At 38.2% G+C, this 20,358-nt stretch overlaps 1 protein-coding gene and 1 non-coding gene across 2 annotated transcripts in view; one reads left to right on the top strand and one right to left on the bottom strand.

The window, feature by feature from the left end:
- Nucleotides 1-20,358, bottom strand: part of IQUB (IQ motif and ubiquitin domain containing) — a 73,435-nt gene that overhangs the window by 31,858 nt on the left and 21,219 nt on the right. Inside the window, exon 7 of the mRNA XM_043873144.1 lies at nucleotides 13,522-13,732. Coding sequence (XP_043729079.1) covers nucleotides 13,522-13,732 — 211 coding nt within the window. The remainder of the gene's footprint in view (nucleotides 1-13,521; nucleotides 13,733-20,358) is intronic.
- Nucleotides 15,121-15,183, top strand: LOC122674977. Its single transcript, XR_006335135.1, has one exon. It is a non-coding gene; the product is annotated as a U7 small nuclear RNA (small nuclear RNA).

Below are 20,358 nucleotides of genomic sequence, written 5' to 3' on the forward strand. Positions count from 1 at the left end.
TGGTGCACATACTGTTGAAGCCTAACTTGAAGGATTTTGAGCATTACCTTGTTAGCATGTGAAAAGAGTGCAACTGTAAAGTAGTTTGAACATTCCTTGGCATTGCCCTTCTTTGGTATTGGAATGAAAACTGACCTTTTCTAGTCCTGTGGCCACTGCTCAGTTTTCCAAATTTGCTGGCATATTGAGTGCAGCACTTTAACAGCATCATCTTTTCAAATTTAAAATAACTCAACTAGAATTCCATAACCTCCACCAGCTTTGTTCATAGTGATGGTTACTATCAATAAAAAATGTGTTGCGCACTACAAAGTGTTGGTTACTATCAACAAAGAATGTGTTGCACACTATAATATATAAGATAGATAATCAACAAGGACCTACTGCATAGCAGAGGTAACTGAACTCAGTACTCTACAGTAACCTATAGTGGAAAAGAATCTGAAAAAGAACATATGTGTGTGTGTGTATAAATCACTTTGCTGTATACCTGAAACTCACACAACTTTGCTTCCCTGGTAGCTCAGTTGGTAAAGAATCTGCCTGCAATGCAGGAGACCCTGGTTCAATTCCTGGGTTGGGAAGGTCTGCTGGATAAGGGAGAGGCTACCCACTCCAGTATTCTTGGGCTTCCCCTGTGGCTCAGCTGGTAAAGAAGCTGCCTGCAATGTGGGAGACCTGGGTTCGATGCCTGGGTTGGGAAGATTCCCCTGGAGAAGGGAAAGGCTACTCACTCAGACATGACTGAGCGACTTTCATATAACATTGTGAATCAATTATACTCCAATATAAAAAAATTTTTAAAAAGAATGTGTTACTCTAAAAGCAAATCATAAAATGCCAGAGAATAGCATTTTTATAAACTTAATTTACCTAAAGATTATGCTACATTCTTAAAATTAACCAGAGAAAATACAGAGTACTAGATCCTACCCCAAACTTAAACAAATCAAAATTTCTGGGCTCAGATATATTTATTTTAACAAGCACTACATTCATGTCTTATACATGCTAAATTTGGGGAAAAAACTGTTTTATATCCAACATTGCAAACAATGTCAAAATTACATTAAAGGAAAAACAGTGTTGGAAAGAACCTTAGAAATTACACAGTTCAACACTCGTCCCCATTTAAGATGGATTCTCCTCCTAGCAGTGTGGACAGATTTCATTTGCTCACCCTGGTCCCAGTCCTAGCCTGTGAGGCAAAACATAGTCAGTCTACTCTGCATGACATGGCACCAGAGATAACTGTCACAGTACACTTAGATTTTCTCTTTTCCAGACAAAAGCTTTTCCCTTTCTTAAACTGTATATAATTTGACATAATTTCATGTCCCATCCAGGTCTAGTTCTTTTTTAATATATGACATGCCAAGTTTCTGACAAGATGAAGGTTTGTATACAGACTGCTAGCTGCCCTCTCCTACGTTCTTCTAGAAATGATACAAGAAATATGAAATAGGGGGAGGAGAAGGAGAGACTGGAATCAATACTAGAAATCAGAGAGAGGTGTGATCCATGTGGTAGAAACTTTCAGGGAAGTTCTTTAAGACAGTTTCAGCTACCACTGGAAGACACTCAAGAAGGCACAAGTGTCGTCCCTCAAACAGCTGCTGTCTCATCTCAGAAAGTGAATGCTCTAGCAGAAGGTAGCAAACCTTAATTCAAGGACTCAGAACTAGAGAAAAGGGTGGGCTATAAATCCATTTGATAGTTAACCTCTTTTAAGAACATCTTTGGCAAACTTTAAGAAGGAATAAAAAAAGAATGCTTACATTTCAGATCATTGCAGAAAATATCAACAATCATAAATGTTTGTGCAGAAAAAGACCAAAAAATTAGAAACAAAAAGCATAAAGCAAGATGACAGAAGCAAAATCAGACATAATGATTACACTTAAAAAATATGAAATGGCTCAATTTTTGACTGAAAATAAAATGTTATATTTTTTAAAAAATCCAATGACATAATATTTTCCAAAGGTACACTTAAAGTGATGCCAAAGACTAAGGTCAAGCACAAAAGGATGATAAATATGAACAACAACAAAAAAACAGATGCAGCAATATTAATATTTTGAAAATAGGAGGGAAAAGACTAAAAATTCAAACCTTGGAGTAGAAGATAATTTTATGATGAAAGGTATGACTTTCATCAGTTTTATGATGACTGTCATGAATATTTATACTGAAAATCACAGCCCATCAAGCCATATAAAGCAAAACTTCTATCAGTTATAAACACTACTATGGTGAGTATATTTTATTTTATATAAACAAACAATGCAAATGAGTTAATCTATGAGAGTCAAGTAAAGAATTAAAAATCAAATTGCCACAGTATGATTAACAAGTTGAAATTAATATACATCAAGCTCTAAACATCAAAGATGAAAGTGTATCTTATTTTCAAAGCTCTATGAAACATTTATATAAATTTAAATAAATTCTATAAATTTAACTAAATTTAAAGAAAATCAACCCTGAATATTAATTAAGTTTATATAAATCTAAATGAATTCTATACATTTAAAGGAAATCAACCTTGAATATTCATTGGAAGGACTGATGCTGAAGCTCCAATACTTTGGCCACCTGATGTGAAGAGCCAACTCACTGGAGAAGACCCTGATGCTGGGAAAGACTGATGTCAGGAGAAGGGGACAACAGAGGATGAGATGGTTGGATAACATCATCAACACTGGATATGAGTTTGAGCAAACTCCAGGAGACAGTGAAGGACAGGGAAGTCTGGTGTGCTGCAGTCCAAAGGGTTGCAAAGAGTCAGACATGACTCTGAACAACAAGAAGAAATAAATTCTAGGAGTAGGAATGGAAGAAAACATAAACCCCCCAAATCAGAAATGACAAAGACTGCATTTTTTGACACAGTGCAATTCAACTACAATTAATAACAAAGTTTAAAAAAGAAATATATTTCTATCTACTTAGAAATGTAAGAAATTCTACCAAAAATAATACTTAATCAAAAAAGGTATGATTATCAACCATTATGGAAATAAAGGGGCTTCTCTGGTGGCTTAGACAGTAAACAATCTGCCTACAAAACAGAAGACCCAGGTTGGATCCTTGGGTTAGGAAGATTCCCTGGAGAAGGGATGGCTACCCACTTCAGTATTCTTGCCTGGAGAAATCTGAGGCGATAATTTTTTTTTAAAAAAAAGCACTATATATCACAATGCATGGGATGAAACAAAAATTGCAGTAAGGTCAATTTGGGGGGATTTTATATAAGTAAGCCTCAAATTTAAATCAGGCTTCCCCAGTGGTTCAGATGATAAAGAATCCACCTGCAATGTGGAAGATCCCCTGGAGGAGGGCATGGCAGCCCACTCCAGTATTCTTGCCTGGAGAATCCCATGGACAGAGGAGCTTGATGGGCTACAGAGTTGGACATGACTGAGCAACGAAGCACAGCACAAACTTAAATCAGGCACCTGAATGCTGTGTACTGGGGCAGGGAGGATGGTGAGAGTCAATTCATAGGCAGGCTGATAAGAAGTCTGGGGGTCCCCAAGGACAGAGCGGGTCTGGGGTTCTCAAGGAGGAGACAGGGGTCTGGAATTCTCAAGCAGGAGGAAAGGAGGAACTTTTTTTTTTTTTCTCTACATTTCTTAGTCTTAGTCACAAAAACTTTTTTCTTTAATCCCTGAAATGATGATTACACAACAAACAACTCAGTTTAAACTCTGTACTAAGGATTATATAACAACAATGTATCCTGCTTGAGGACAGTTTCTCCTTCCTGAAAACCTTCTGGCTAACCCTGTTATCTTAAAATGTAAATTATGGGAGTGGGTCTAGTAAGATCTTTACAACCTCCAGACATTCTTTTGATTTATTGCAATAACTAATTTAAAAAGTATATAACCCCCTTGCTAACACTAGCGAGGGGGGCAGTCTCCATCCCTCTTCTGATGTCTATGTCAGAAGCTTTCCCTGTCCCCTTTTTATATTTTAATAAAACTCTGCTATACAAAAGCTCTTGAGTGATCAAGCCTGGTCCCTGGCCCGGTTTTTGTCAGTTAAATCACAAGCCTTCTCTGGAAGGTCATGTCTTCTGGGCATGCCTCCCATTCTCCATGATTATTCAGAGATAACAGGGTGGCTTTGATCCCCTGGGGCATACATTCAGATGGGGAACTTAAAATCATTTAAGCCATGTTTGTTCTCTGTTCAAAACAAAAGTAGAAATGGTGACCTACTGTTCTTTATTCCAAAAAAATATTCCACGAAGTCACTCTAGTTTTTGACATTTATGAGTCCTTTACAATGGGAACTTATTAGTTGCTTTACTAGTGGAAAGCCATATTTACTTAATTAGCATGCAATTCTTTCCATTTACATAGAGATGATTTATTACTTTATTGTCAGAATGATGAAGCTTCAGAATTGCATGAACTGCACTCTGGCCATGGATTCAAACCTATTTTTTCTCTGAACTTCAAAAACCTAGTTCCCTTGTTATAGCCACGCTTTCTGGGAAACAAACTCACTCAGAAGGACAATGCAGATTTATTACACCGGCGGGCCCAAGGCAGAGTCTCCTCTTAGCCAAGGGCCCCGACCAGCATTTGTGAAAATCTTTTATACCCCTTGTATACCCTATGTCCAAACCCACCAGCCCAAATCCCTTGAGGCTTACAAAGGAAGGGTAAATACAATCACAATAACCCCATCATTCACGTGTTATGTGTTCAAACAGTTAATAATCAATAAGCCTGTAGTTACACTCCGATAGATACTGTCCGGAGGCAGGGGTGATTAGTGTCTGTTTTCTCTTAGGCTTTGAGTAACCAGGATGTGATCTTCAAGATTCCCCTGCCCAGAGGGGGTCTTATCCTTCCATTGTCATTCCCACAGGCGCTAAGCACAGAGTTCAGAGTCCATTGGAGAGGTGGCCTAGCACGATCAACACGGACAGGCCTGAGATGGAGCCCAGGCCCTATGAATTCCTTCTTCACCCTGATCTGGTATTATACTTGCCCAAATCCTATCACTTCCTTGCCAATTCAAAATACTCAACAGTAATTTTGGAACAATTACTATCTGAAAGGAACTATATAAGGTTTGATGGTACAAAAGTGAGAAAGGCATAATGCCTTCTCAAAGAAGCGAACATGTCTCTTTGCCTGTCCCTAGTTGGACAGACCATAAAACCCTTCCACTGGGACAGAATTTTTGCTTTTCATTTCAGTTATCTTTACCCAAAAGCTTATCATTTTTCATCATTAGGTTTAAAGACTTGCTTTGGGTAAATGTCCTTTGACATAAGTTTGCTTCCTCTTACATTCTATTACATATAATTCAATCAAGTAAAACGGGTACTCTTCAGTTCTTATATTCCAAGCATGATTATTACTCACTTGTTGCACTGCAGGGTTATTTCAGAATACATTACATTTATATATAATTTACATAATTAGAATCTACATTTTCCTTTCATTAAAATTTTAGGTTTACTTTTAACACTAGGCTGCATCGAAAGGTAAGTATCTGAAGCCATAAGTATTGTTTCTGCCCTCTTCTGTAATAACCACTAACTTTCATGATATCCAGTTTACAGTTTTGTCAGATTATTTCTTCCTCCTCTCAAATTTCGACTTGAAATCATCCTGCTAAGGTCAAAGACTTGTCAGTCATGCTCTTTATAAGAATCTATTCTGTCCTTTACCAGAAATACATTATTCAGACACTGTACAGCTTGGTCTATTTAAAAGAGGATTTGTGAATTTAAAAGCTAAATTGTATTCAGCAAAAGGGTTGTAAATTTAAGAACTAAATGATGTTATGAAAGTCCAGAAAATCCATGATTGATGAGTATACCATTTAAGAGTAGTTTTACCAACCAAAAATTTTAAAATTTGACAATATCTATATACTAAAAGGCAGTATATGAATAAAGATGAAAATTGCTTGCTTGTGGAAATAATAACTGAAAATATTTACCTCATGGGATTATATTGATGTTCCCAGAAAGCAAATAAAAATTGAATGATATTAGTAAGCATATTTTACTTCCTAGTTTTACATTAGAAATTTTTGGTACTGGTAATAAATTTAAGCCACTAGAATATTATTTAAACTATTTTGCCAACCTCAAAAAGCAATATACTGGTCAGTTAGATTAACTAGGTGAATCTATACCTATATATATGTGTTTTCAAACACTTTTATATCCATATATATTCAGATTTTACATTTTGTTTAAATTATTAGTATGACTTTAAAAAAAGAAACAACCCAATGAGGCTAATTAGAACTATGAAAATAACCTTATTTCCAATAAAATTCTCTATTAGATGAACAACCTCCATGTAAAGGTTAAAACCTGGTGTCAGAAAAATACTATGACTCAACTACCAATAAGGAACAGAAAAACACAGGAACCAGGAACAGCTATAAAAAGCTGATTTTATAACTGATTTGACAGTTTCTAGAACTATACACAAAAGACAATGAGAAAGATGAGAGTCTTCCTACTCTCATAAAATATATGCTCCCTGGGAATGATAAGAAAAGCAAACAAAAAAAAAAAAAATTGGAATCCTGCATTAGTTTCCTAGGGCTGTCATAACAAAGTACCACAGTCTGGGTGGCTTAAAGAATAGAAATTTATTTTCTCCGAGTTCTGAGGGATAGGAGCTCAAGATCAAGATCAGTTTCTCCTGAGGGTCTCTCTCCTGGGCTGGAAAAGGGGCACCTTCCTCCAGTGTCTTATCACAGTTTTCTCTCTGTGCAAGTGTGTCCTTATGGCCTCTTCTTAAAGTCATATTGGATCCGTGTCCCATATGACCCCACTTTTTCTTCATTACTTCTTTAAAGAACCTATCTCCAAATACTGTAACATTCTGAGGACTGAAGTTAGAGCTTCAACGTTTGAATTTGAGGGGAACACAATGCAGCCCATAACAGACATCAGCAATCTCCAGTATTCTTAAAGAAAAAGATATTAAAGCAACTGGTTCATTTGAAAGAAGACAATTATCTTCCCGGGTCTCAAGTTCAACTATAAAATGAAAGCACAGTAATAAAATACAAAGTCCATACACATTCTAAACTTTCTGAGATAGAATAAACTTGCTATTTCCAAACAAGAAACAGCAGAACATACAATATTGTCCCCATCACTAGCAATTTCTATGCATTTGCTTTTAAAATTCTCACGACAGACTGGAACCCTGAATGGAAAGAACCTAGAAAGAGTTATACTGAATCCCAGGCTCAGATCGGTCAATGGATAGAGCCCAGGGAGTCGCCAGAGGCTAGAAGTCAAGAGACCTTGAGATTAAGAGGTAATAATTAAAAGAGAGAACACCATTAGCACAAGTTAAACAAAACAAAGGGTCACTTCAGTTCAGTTCAGTTGCTCAGTTGTGTCCAACTCTTTGCAACCCCATGGACTGCACCACGCCAGGCCTGTCCATCACCAACTCCCAGAGTTTACCCAAACTCATGTCCATTGAGTTGGTGATGCCATGCAACCATCTCCCTCTGTCGTCCCCTTCTCCTCCTGTCCTCAATCTTTCCCAGCATCACAGTCTTTTCAAATGAGTCAGCTCTTCACATCAGGTGGCCAAATACTGGAGTTTCAGCTTCAGCATCAGTCCTTCCAATGAACAGTCAGGACTGATCTCCTTTAGGATGGACTGGTTGGATCTCCTTGCAATCCAAGGGACTCTCAAGAGTCTTCTCCAACACCATAGTTCAAAAGCATCAATTCTTCGGCGCTCAGCTTTCTTTATAGTCCAACTCTCTTTATAGTCTCTCTCTTTATAGACCAACATCCATACATGACCACTGGAAAAACCATAGCCTTGACTAGATGGACCTTTGTTGACAAAGTAATGTCTCTGCTTCTTAATGTGCTGTTTAGGTTGCTCATAGCTTTTCTTCCAAGGAATAAGTGTCTTTCAATTTCATGGCTGCAATCACCATCTGCAGTGATTTTGGAGCCCAAAAAAATAAACTCAGCCACTGTTTCCACTGTTTCCCCATCTATTTGCCATGAGGTGATGGGACCAGATGCCATGAGCTTAGTTTTCTGAATGTTAAGCCAACTTTTTCACTCTCCTCTTTCACTTTCATCAAGAGGCGCTTTAGTTCTTCTTCACTTTCTGCCATAAAGGTGGTGTCATCTGCAAATCTGAGGTAATTGATATTTCTCCCAGCAATCTTGATTCCAGCTTGTGCTTCATCCAGCCCAGCGTTTCTCATGATGTACTCTGCATAGAAGTTAAATAAGCAGGGTGACAATATACAGCCTTGACGTACTGCTCTCCCTATTTGGAACCAGTCTGTTGTTTCGTGTCCAGTTCTAACTGTTGCTTCCTGACCTGCATACAGATTTTGCAAGAGGCAGGTCAGGTGGTCTGGTAGTCCTATCTCTTGAAGAATTTTCCACAGTTTGTTGTGATCCACATAGTCAAAAGACTTTAGCATAATCAATAAAGCAGAAATAGATGTTTTTCTGGAACTCTCTTGCTTTTTCAATGATCCAGGAGATGTTGGCAATTTGATCACTTGTTCCTCTGCCTTTTCTAAAACCAGCTTGAACATCTGGAAGTTCACGGTTCACGTATTGCTGAAGCGTGGCTTGGAGAATTTTGAGCATTTCTTTACTAGTGTGTGAGATGAGTGCAGTTGGGAGGTAGTTTGAGCATTCTTTGGTATTGCCTATCTTTGGGATTGGGATGAAAACTGACCTTTTCCAGTCCTGTGGCCACTACTGAGTTTTCCAGATTTGCTGGCATATTGAGTGCAGCACTTTGACAGCATCATCATTTAGGATTTGAAATAGCTCAACTGGAATTCCATCACCTCTACTAGCTTTGTTCGTAGTGATGCTTCCTAAGGCCTACTTGACTTCACATTTCAGGATGTCTGGCTCTAGGTGAATGATCACACCACCGTGATTATTTGGGTCATGAAGATCTTTTTTGTATAGTTCTTCTGTGTATTCTTGCCACCTCTTCTTAATATCCTCTGCTTCTATTAGGTCCATACCATTTCTGTCCTTTATTGAGCCCATCTTTGCATGAAATGTTCCCTTGGTATCTCTAATTTTCTTGAAGAGATCTCTAGTCTTTCCCATTCTATCATGTTCCTCTATTTTTTTGCACTGATCACTGAAGGCTTTCTTATCTCTCCCTGCTATTCTTTGGAACTCTGCATTCAAATGGGTATTTCTTTCCTTGTCTCCTTTGCCTTTTGCTTCTCTTCTTTTCACAGCTATTTGTAAGGCCTCCTCAGACAGCCATTTTGCTTTTTTGCATCTCTTTTCCTTGGGGATGGTCTTGATCCCTATCTCCTGTACAAAGTTACAAACCTCCGCCCATAGTTCATCAGGCACTCTGTCTATCAGATCCCTTAAATCTATTTCTCACTTCTACTGTATAATCATAAGGGATTTTATTCAGGTCATACCTGAATGGTCTAGTGGTTTTCCCCACTTTCTTCAATTTAAGTCTGAATTTGGCAATAAGGAGTTCATGATCTGAGCCACAGTCAGCTCCCGGTCTTGTTTTTGCTGACTGTATACAGCTTCTCCATCTTTGGCTGCAAAAAATATAATCAATCTGATTTCGGCATTGGCCATCTGGTGATGTCCATGTGTAGAGTCTTCTCTTGTGTTGTTGGAAGAGGGTGTTTGCTATGACCAGTGCATTCTCTTGGAAAAACTCTATTAGCCTTTGTGCTGCTTCATCCTGTACTCCAAGGCCAAATTTGCCTGTTACTCCAGGTGTTTCTTGACTTCCGACTTTTGCATTCCAGTCCCCTGTAATGAAAAGGACATCTCTTTTGGGTGTTAGTTCTATAAGGTCTTGCAGGTCTTCATAGAATCCTTCAACTTCAGCTTCTTCAGCATTAATGGTCAGGGCATAGACTTGGATTACCCTTATACTGAATGGTTTGCCTTGGAAATGAACAGCGATCATTCTGTCATTTTTGAGATTGTATCCAAGTACTGCATTTCGGACTCTTTTGTTGACTATGATGGCTACTCCATTTCTTCTAAGGGATTCCTGCCCACAGTAGTAGATATAATGGTCATCTGAGTTAAATTCACCCATTCCAGTCCATCTTAGTTCAATGATTCCTAGAATGTTGATGTTCACTCTTCCATCTCCTGTTTGACCACTTCCAACTTGTCTTGATTCATGGACCTAACATCCCAGGTTCCTATGCAGTATTGCTCTTTACAGCTTTGGACCTTGCTTCTATCACCAAAGGGTAGAAGAATCAATTCAACAAACATTGCCTAGACCGAATAAGCAAGGTCCTATCTGATGCCCTAAAGTACGGACATGGGCAGTTAAGAGAACAGTATGTACAGAGAATCACAGGGCAAGGAAAAGAACTCTGAGCACAAGCCATGCTGTTAATTTCCTCAGGATGAGGTCTACAAGTCTGAGATAACAGTGACAGTTCAGATAACAAAAGAAGTCACCCTCAACGTGCTGCTGCTGCCAAGTCACTTCAGTCGTGGCCGACTCTGTGTGACACCATAGACGGCAGCCCATCTATGGGCTCCGCCGTCCCTGGGATTCTCCAGGCAAGAACACTGGAGTGGGTTGCCGTTTCCTTCTCGAGTGCATGAAAGTGAAAAGTGAAGGTGAAGTCGCTCAGTCGTGTCTGACTCTGTGTGACCCCATAGACGGCAGCCCACCAGGCTCCTTTGTCCATGGGATTTTCCAGGCAAGAGTACTGGAGTGGGGTGTCATCACCTTCTCCACAACATACTGCTATATATTAAAAAAAAAGACATAAAAATCAAATGTTGCCAGGAGATAGTCTTGTCTTTGATATAGCATATTATCTTACATAGTTAAAATCATTCTCCTAAATTGACTTATTTTGCTTTTATTACTGAAGAACAGGTTATCTGGAGAAAAAGTTAAGCTTTGTTATCAGTTTTACAAAACTATGCAATTATTACTATGAACCACAAGAGGGCAACAGTTTCAAAGACCGGAGTAAAGAATATAGAATGAAAATTATTATTATAAATTACTTAGCTTGTGAACCAGAATTTTAATTCCCCCCAAAAAGCAGAACTTTAACAACACTATTCTTGGAGTTCTTATTCAGAATTTTAGGCCTAGAAGAAAACTAAAAGGATGTCTCTTTTTGTGTAAGAAATTTCATTTTCATTTTCTTCCATATAAATCATCTAAAAGTCATGTCCAACTCTTGCAACCCCATCGACTATAGCCCTCCAGGCTCCTCTATCCATGGGATTCTCCAGGCAAGAATACTAGAGTGGGTTGCCATTTTAGCCATATAAAATATCTCTCTTCTTCTTTAATTTAGAAAATTTATATAAAATTATTTACTGGATAACAGTAACTTACACATGCATATATCTTTGTATTTTTAAGTACTCTCATAAATGTAATATTTTGTATTTTTCACTTACAAATCCCTCTAATGTAGATATGCCAGAAATTATTAAGTCCTTTTATAGATAAAGAATCTAAGGCTTAGTAGAAAGGAGTAACTTGTCCAAGTAAATACCATTAATAAGTAGAAAAGGTAGAATCTCATTAAGCATATTTTCCACTAGTTTACACAGTTGCCTGTTAACAAAACAAGATAACAATGATACCTTTTGGTCTATCCATATAAATTTAGAATATTATTTAAATAGAGCTCTGCTATAACACAAATTTACTTTTATACTTGTCAATAAGACCTCACTATTTAACTATTAACACTAAGAAACAAACTTTGCTTTCATCTGAGAGAAGATGGGAATAGAAGTGACATTTAAAATAAAACAGTATTTGCAGAGATCAGTGATTAGGAGAAAGGGAAATCAGACACAGAAACCATCAGCAAACTTAACTGTTACTTCCAAATACTGTCACACTCCCAAAGCCACTCAATTTTGCATGTTATAAAAGAGACAGATGTATTAATACTATTGCTTTGTTAAACCTGGTGTTTAATTGTTTCATCTTCAGGAAATAGCACAGTATCATAGAGCTACTTAAATAGACTCAACATCTGACACCTAAAATTGTATTTGATTAGAAAGGAAAGGACGACATGAGTAACAGGACACATAATAACATCCACAAACACACAGTATATAAAGAAACAAAGTGACAGGAAGAAAATCTGCTTGAAGTTAGTATTATGAGTAATTACAGAGATGTCAAAGACGATTATTTCTTTGGATAAAAAGGTTGTGTTCAACTAAAAATAAAAAACTGTGGCTATTTTTAATTTTTTTAATTCTTAACTGTTATCCCAAGAGCGCAACTTTACTTTCCCGTATCTGAGGTAATAAATAACTCTTCTGGCTACTTCCACTTTAGAGGTACTCCTGGGAAAGCAGAAGCTAGAGACAGTTGAATTGCTACATCCTTGGGTTCCCCCTCATTCATCATTTAATCATTCTACCAATATTTGTTGAGGTAAGCACAAAAAAAGAGATCATCCAAAAAATAAATGAGTCATTTGCTTATGGAGCTGACAATCCAGTGGTAAAAATTAACATTACAAAATACATTGTTACAAATTGTGGTATTACAAAGTAAAATTTGGGGTGCAGTGAGAAGCATGATATGATAATTTGGATATCCAAGTTGCACTGTCTGTCACAGAAGCCTTTGAGTAGGTGACATTTAAGATGAGATTAGAAGCTGGGCACTGAGAAAAGGCTTCAAGAAAAATAGTGTATCCTGCCCAAAGTAGGGAGGGATTGGCTTGTACAAATAACAGGCTTTTTAACTGTGTCAGTGACTAGCACACATCCTGTGGAAGAAATAAGCCATAAAAATCCAGCGTGCAGAGAACACATATGTGTGTGTGTGTGTGTGTGCTGAATCGCTTCAGTTGTGTCCGACTCTCTGAGACCTTATGGACTATTACCCGCCAGGCTCCTCTGTCCATGGGATTCTCCAGGCAAGAATACCGGAGTGGGTTGCCATGCCCTCCTCCAGGACTTCTTCACATCCCAGGAATCAAACCCGTGTCTCTTACGCCTCCTCCATTGCAGCTAGTTTCTTTACTGTTAGTGCCACCTAGGAAGCCCTATCTATGTGTATACACACATATATATTAATATTTATAATCATTGTAGAGGGGAATAAAAAAGGTATCTCCTCTAAAGAGGAGAATCAGAGACAGGATGCTGGACTGAGGGGTTCAAGACAGTCCAACTCTGAGTTCACAGATTTCTAAGACCATTAGGAGAATCAGACCGGACAATACTTTCTCTTTTTATCTCACAGGGATAAGGATCAAATGAGATAATGCACTAATGCTGAATAGCCTATTTATCTATTGTTAATACAAAAGCATTTTCAATTTTACTCCGGCCTTAATTCCTGTCCCAAATCTCAGACACTATTCATATTTTAAAATTTTCTAGTCCAGATTCCCCAGACAAGTTCTTAAAATAACAAGGTCTTCCTTTTGTCTTTAGTAAACCCATTTTTCCTACTAATGAAAAATTAATATTTTATGCAAAGCCTATTTCAAACTTACGTTCTAGTGCATTATAAAGAAGTTCAAAATCTTCTTTTATTTGAGGATTATGCCTTCGGTAATAATCCAGTTTCATCCACTCTTCTTTTTCTCTTATCTTCCTGTGTTCTTCCTCTGCTTCCCATTGCAACCTGAACATTTTCTGTCTTCTTAAATTCTCTACCACAACTTTAGCATGCCATCGTCTGTAGTAAGTCTGTATCACAATTATCTACAGTTAAATAAAATAAAATATGGTCAACCTTATTAGACAAGGAAAAGAAACAATGATTATTTCTATTGTAATTCAACAACTACTAAAAAATACTGAGTGTCCAGCTTTAGCTCTATGCCATAAATTCTCACGTACATTCTAACAGAAATACAACAGCTACCTGACTTTGAAATCTAGTAACAGGTATACGTTCATAGGAGACAGTTAGTATGATATTAAGAGCACAACTCTGGAATAAAAATTAGTTTAAATCTTCCCTCTTCCTACTACTCACTAGTTAGTTAATTTTTGGTAAGTTACCTGCCATCTCTGTGATTTAGTAGCCTCATCTGCAAAAGAGTGATAACAACAGTATTATGCATATAAGTGCTTAGTTCAAGCCAGGTACACCACAGGTCCTCAATAAATACTACTATTGTTATGAATATTAGTTTATCTCCAGTTTTTCTTGTCATTAGCTTAGGCTCATATCTTTTAAAAATGGTGCAATCCTAAAGGAAATCAATCCTGAATCTTCACTGGAGGGACTGATGCTGAAGCTGACGCTCCAATACTTTGGCCACCTGATGCAAAGAACTAACTCATTGGAAAAGACCCTAATGCTGGGAAAGACTGAAGGCAGGAGGAGAAGGGGATGACAGAGGACAAGATCATTGGATGGCATCACCAACTCAATGGACATGAGTCTGAGCAAGCTCTGGGAGATGGTGAAGGACAGGAAGAACTGGTGTGCTGCAGTCCGGGGTCACAAAGAGTCAGACATGACTGAGTGACTGAACCACCACCACAGAGCAGGGCTTCCCAGGCAGCGCTAGTGGTAAAGAAACCACTTGTCAATACAGGAGACATGAGAGACACGCAGAGATCCTGGGTCAGGACGATCCCCTGGGGAGGGCAGGACAACCCACTCCAGTATTCTTGCCTGGAGAATCCCATGGACAGAGGAGCCTGGCGGGCTACAGTCCATGCGGTTGCAAAGAGTCAGACACGACTCAAGTGACTTAGCACACAGCCACACAGCACGTAAGTTACAGGTGGAAATCACCAAAGCAAGCATGGATTCATTAAACTGTGAGAAAAATATATATGCCTGGAGATACAGTATAGTACTAGAGTCTAAAAAAGCTTGTGACATAAGTGAGAGAGTTTTGTTTTTTATTACTAAACTCATTTTTTTAAAATGTAAAATATAGAGAGGCTAGATCAAGATTGAGGGTAGAGAATAGGCTGACACATCCTTTCCCCTCATCCTAGTCCCTAATAATTACAGAAAAATTATAGAAGCAGAAATCAGTAAAGACACTGGAGGTATCTTCCAATAGAACAGAAACTGTGAAAAAATCCCTTTAAGAAAGGAGACAAGCAGAATAAATTGAAGAAGGAATTAGTGTTACGGCTCTTTTAGAATTTTTCTAGCAGGATTTCCAATCTGTACTGGAAAATCCCCCACGGAGAGAAAACACTGAAGGAATCCATAGCCTAATTATGTACCGGAGAGGTAAGCTAGACAACACAGAAGTATCTCTAAGATGTTTCAATCCCAGAATTGGTGGATCCTGTGAGCAGAAGGGGCCTTAGGGCAACTAAAAAGATGACTGCTTGATAAATGCAAAAGAGACAGGTTCCTCTAAAGCAACTCAGATAAAGATCACCAGAGGTATTTTCCTCTAAGTTAGGTAAGAGTGGGCTTCCCTGATGGCTCAGATGGTAAAGAAACTACTTGCAATGAAGGAGACGTGAGTTTGATCCCTGAGCCTGGAAAAATCACCAGGTGAAGGGAATGGCTATCCACTCCAGTATTCTTGCCTGGAGAATCCCATGGACAGAGGAGCCTGGTGGGCTACAGTCCATGGGGTTGTGAAGAGTTGAACACGACCAAGTGACTAGCACTCACAAGAGTGGTTAGTGTCCCAGAAGGCTGGTGACACCCAGAATGAATACAAGCCTCCTCTCCAGAAAACTAGCTGCCTTCCAGAATTAAGCCTTGCCCATCCCCTAAAGCCACTGGGGTTAGTTAGGCTATAGTAAAGAAATATGCTATAACACACAGGACATCAGGAATTTTAAATACTCTGGAGTACACCTCTAAGAATAGACAAAGATTTGAGAGGAACCGACAAAATAAAAGGTTCCTCATTTAAGGTAGAAATAATTATATTTGTGTGCAAGAGAATCACTAAAACAAAGGTTCTCAAAGTATGGTGGCCAGAGTACCAGCAGCAGCAGCAACTGGAAAATTGTTAGAAACGAAAATTCTCAGGTCCCACCCCAGAGTTACTGAATTGGAAACTCTGGGATAGGCATGGATTCTGTATATTCACACATTTTCCAGATGTTCTGATGCCTGCCAAAGGTTTAGAACCATTCTTAGAGAGTAAAATGAAACAAAAAACAAGACCAGAATAGACAGAGTTAACATTTTCAGAGGGAAAGGAAAGGGCATTGAATCAACACAAAAGAAGCAACAAAAGACTGTGACCAAAGTTTACTTTTTGAAATAAAAAAAAAAAAAAAATCAGTATAGTGGGTTTAGCTTGGGGGCTATTACTTATTGAACTTATTAAAAATACTAAGACCCAGTTGTTTAAACAGCAGTTTTTCCCTTCTCATGTGATAATCTAGGGTTTGGGTCTGGATTGGCAAATGGTTTAGGGCTAGTAGGAAACTCTGTGTTAACATTATAGGTGGCGCCCTCCTTGTATTATCTTAGGGGTTAGTCAACTTATCATCTTCTAGCCTGTCGAAAGGGGGAAAAGACAAAAGAACTGCAACCCAATCACTTCAAGAGCAGTATCCAGAAGGGGCACACATCATTTCCGCTCCCATTTCTTTCCCCAGGCCTCACCAACATAGAAAAGAGGTTGTCAAATGTAGTTTTCAATGTTATAGTCTCTTCTGTGCTGTGCTGTGTACTCAGTTGTGTCCAATTTTTTGTGGCCCCATGGACTACAGCCTGCCAGGCTCCTCTGTCGATGGGATTCTCCAGGGAAGAATACTGGAGCAGGTTGCCATTTCCTTCTCCAGGGGATCTTCCCAACCCAGCAACTGAACCCGCGTATCCTGTGTCTCCTACACTGGTACGTGGATTCTTTATCACTTTCCCACAACAGGTGGGAAGCCTGCTGTAGTCTCATGCCCAGCTAAAGATTTACTACAATGAGAAGAATGAGTATCAGCCAATAACTATTAATAGTAGTTTATTCTGCTAATCTGCAGAATATGTGGAGTCTAAGAGGAAATCAGTAAGCAAGAAATTTAGGCAAGAACATCTTTTAGAACACAGGGTGAAAGGTTGTAAAAATTAGAAAGAATGGAGGAAAATTGAGAAACATGGAAGATAAATGTAGACATTCCAAAATATGTCTGATACAAGTTTCAGACAGAATGAGGAAAGTTGGATTAGAGAAATAGCTCAAAATATAACAGAAGAACATTTCACCAAACTAAAGAAAGACACAAACTCTCAGACAGAAAGGAACCATCACCAGATCAAAAGCACATCGCAATAAGATTACTTCGTGCTCAGCTGCTCAGTCATATCCAACTCTTTGCGACCCCATGGACTGTAGCCCGCCAAGCTCCTTTGTCCATGGGACTCTTCAGGCAAGAATACTGAAATGGGTTGCCATTTCCTTTTCTGGGGGTTCTTCCTAACCCAGGGATCAAACCTGTGTCTCCTGCATCACAGGCGAATTCTTTACCCACTGAGCCACTGAGGAGGCCTGCAGATTAAGTCAAAATCCTAAAAGGTTCCATGAAGAGGAAACAAAGAACTGAGAATCCCATTTACATCAGATACACTATCTTTGTAGCTGTTTTAGTAAAAAGCTGCTACAAAGGTATAAAACAAAATAATTCTTAAAATAAGTTTTAATCTAACCACTCAAACTAAAACCCAAAATGAGGTTAATTCAATAGGACTTACATGGTTCACCTCAAATGCATAATGAAATAATTACTAAAGAATATGCACTAAGAAGAACAATAAATTGAAGATGAAAAATTAAAGAAGTGAACAAAAACTTCCAAAAAAGGTTTTAAGGTAAAACCTTTATTATTTGAAAAAATCATGTATAGTATCAATGTAAATATATAAGAATAATCTGAAGTCATAATTATATAGCAAATTATAATGATATATATACAATTGTAATTCCAATATCAAATCCTCACTGAATGGGAAGAATGAAGGAGGAGGATAAAGAAATGAAAAAAAGCCAGATAGGGTCCTTGACTTATTCATGGAAAAAAATAGTCAGCCTGATTAAATATGCATTTGGGATAAAAAATTGGGACTTCCCTGGTGGCTCAGATGGTAAAGAATCTGCCTGTAATGCAGGAGACCTGGGTTTGATCCTGTGTTGGGAAGATCCCCTGGAGAAGGGAATGGCTACCCACTCCAGTATTCTTGCCTGGAGAATTCCATGGACAGAGGACCCAGGTGGGCTATGGTCCATGGGGTCGCAAAGAGTTGGACATGACTGAGCTAAAGACACTTTCACTTTTCATAAAAAATTTAAGTGCATTAAAAAATTTTATGAGTAGCCACTAAAAAAGTAGAGACAAAGTACCTACTTCTAAACTATGAAAGAACAAAAAAATGAAAAGTTTAGTCAAATCAAAAAAGTTAGTAAACTAAGTCACTAAATCAAATCAAAAAAGGCAATAAACAAACAAGAATAAATAAATAAAAAGCAAAATTATATGAATGGAAGGAATGACTAGAAAAATATCAGTAGTCACACATAATATAATCTTATTCACAACAAGAAAGATTTAAAATAAATACTAAGCATTGAGCTTAGTATTAGAAGTTCAAGAATAAAATAAACATGACAAAAAATAGAAAGGAATCGATCAAGATAGAAGAATTTATTAAATGGAAATTTACTCCTTATACTGGCTTTTAACCAATCCCTCTGTCTACAGCTCACATCTCACTTCTGTCTTCCACAGAACCTCCAATTCACTTTCAAGATTCTATGGGGCAAACTAATTTGGTTTTTTAAGCCATCCCCCTTGGCAGGCATTTAGATTTTCACTTTCTCTGCTCAAGTAAGTCAAGTTAACACTTCTCCATCTGCTTTATAACTTTAAAAAATCGACTGACATTTACTGTTCTCTCTTCTCATATATTCTTTGTCCCTGTATGTTTATAATTTTCTTATTCCTTTAATATCACTTTATCGGAGTCTGAAAAGTGTTGTAGTGAAAACCTAACAACTTTTCCCTCCTATTTCCATATAAACTTCAATCTTACTCAGGAGCAACAACATAAATCTTTAAAAATGTAATTATCACATACTCCCAACATGGACAGTCACATGACCCAGTTCAGGCCAATGAGCTGTAACTTGAATCACTGGTTTTCAGGGGAAATTGCTAAATGGCCTCCATGAGACATGCTCCATGACTCTTCCCTTCTTCTTGCAGATGCAGACATTATGCTGAAGGCTGATAAACCATTTTATCATCAGAGTAGTAACAAGCTCATGATAATAAGGGGTGTGTGTGTGTGCGCATGCACTCCATTGTGTCTGACTCTTTGTGACCCCATGGACTGGGGCCACCAAACTCCTCTGTCCGTGGAATCTTCCAGGCAAGAACACTGGAACAGGTTACCATTTCCTACTCCAGAGGACCTTCCCAACCCAGGGATCAAATCCATGTCTCTTGCATCTCCTACATTGGCAGGTGGATTTTTTACCACTGTGCTGCCTGGGAAGCGATAATAAGATTAATGGAGTAAAGGTAATAGGAGCTCAGGTTCCTAATGACATCACAGAGCCACCAGCCAGGCCTCGTAAGCCAAAAATTAATAATTAGTTCAGGCTGAGAAAATAGGAATCTATCGAGCTCAAATACCAGGCATGAGTAAAGTCAGCTACAAAGTTAGTAGGAAGTAATACTTCTCCCAAGGACACTCTGTAGCCATAAAATGTCATGACAAACCCGTTCTTTGAGAGACTATGATTTTCTTATTCTGAGAAACTTTGTTTCCTAAAATCATAATCTATCACAAACTTTGCTGTCTGAAATTAGATCACTAAGGATGAAACATCCCACTCTTGCCTGGAGGATCTACATTATTTTAACAGAGAGAAGCAGAACTTCAGAGAAGAAACAACATTTCCCTCCTAACTTTGTTACAAAAGCAACAGGACTCTGGTCCATGTCTCAGTCCAGACCTGATGTTGATCCATCTACACACAACCCTGTTTTATACCAAAACAATCAAAATACTGTATCACTTAAATTTCACCAAAACGTCACTCCTCCCCAAAACTCTATAATAGCTCCATCTTTTCCTTTTGTGAAAATTAGTTTTGACTGAAAAAATAAAAATTACTCAGGCTGAAATAACTTCAGGCACTGATAAAGTCAGCTACAAAGTTAGTCCCACCGTCCCCCTGGTGAGCAAGCTCCCTCAGCACAATGAGTCAACAGACACAGTAAAGGCTCATCTCTCAAGGTCATGGGCTAATTGGCTAGAACAGCAGTCTAGATCCAGGTTTCTTGTCACACAAAAAGCAAGATCACTGTTTTCAATTCTTTTTACTGAAGCAAAATGATGTCAGGAGGTAACACAGATAAAATGTATCTGTTCCGTATGTCAAGTTTAA

The sequence above is a fragment of the Cervus elaphus genome, chromosome 18 (genome assembly GCF_910594005.1).
Source record: "Cervus elaphus chromosome 18, mCerEla1.1, whole genome shotgun sequence".
In the NCBI taxonomy this organism is placed as follows: Eukaryota; Metazoa; Chordata; class Mammalia; order Artiodactyla; family Cervidae; genus Cervus; species Cervus elaphus.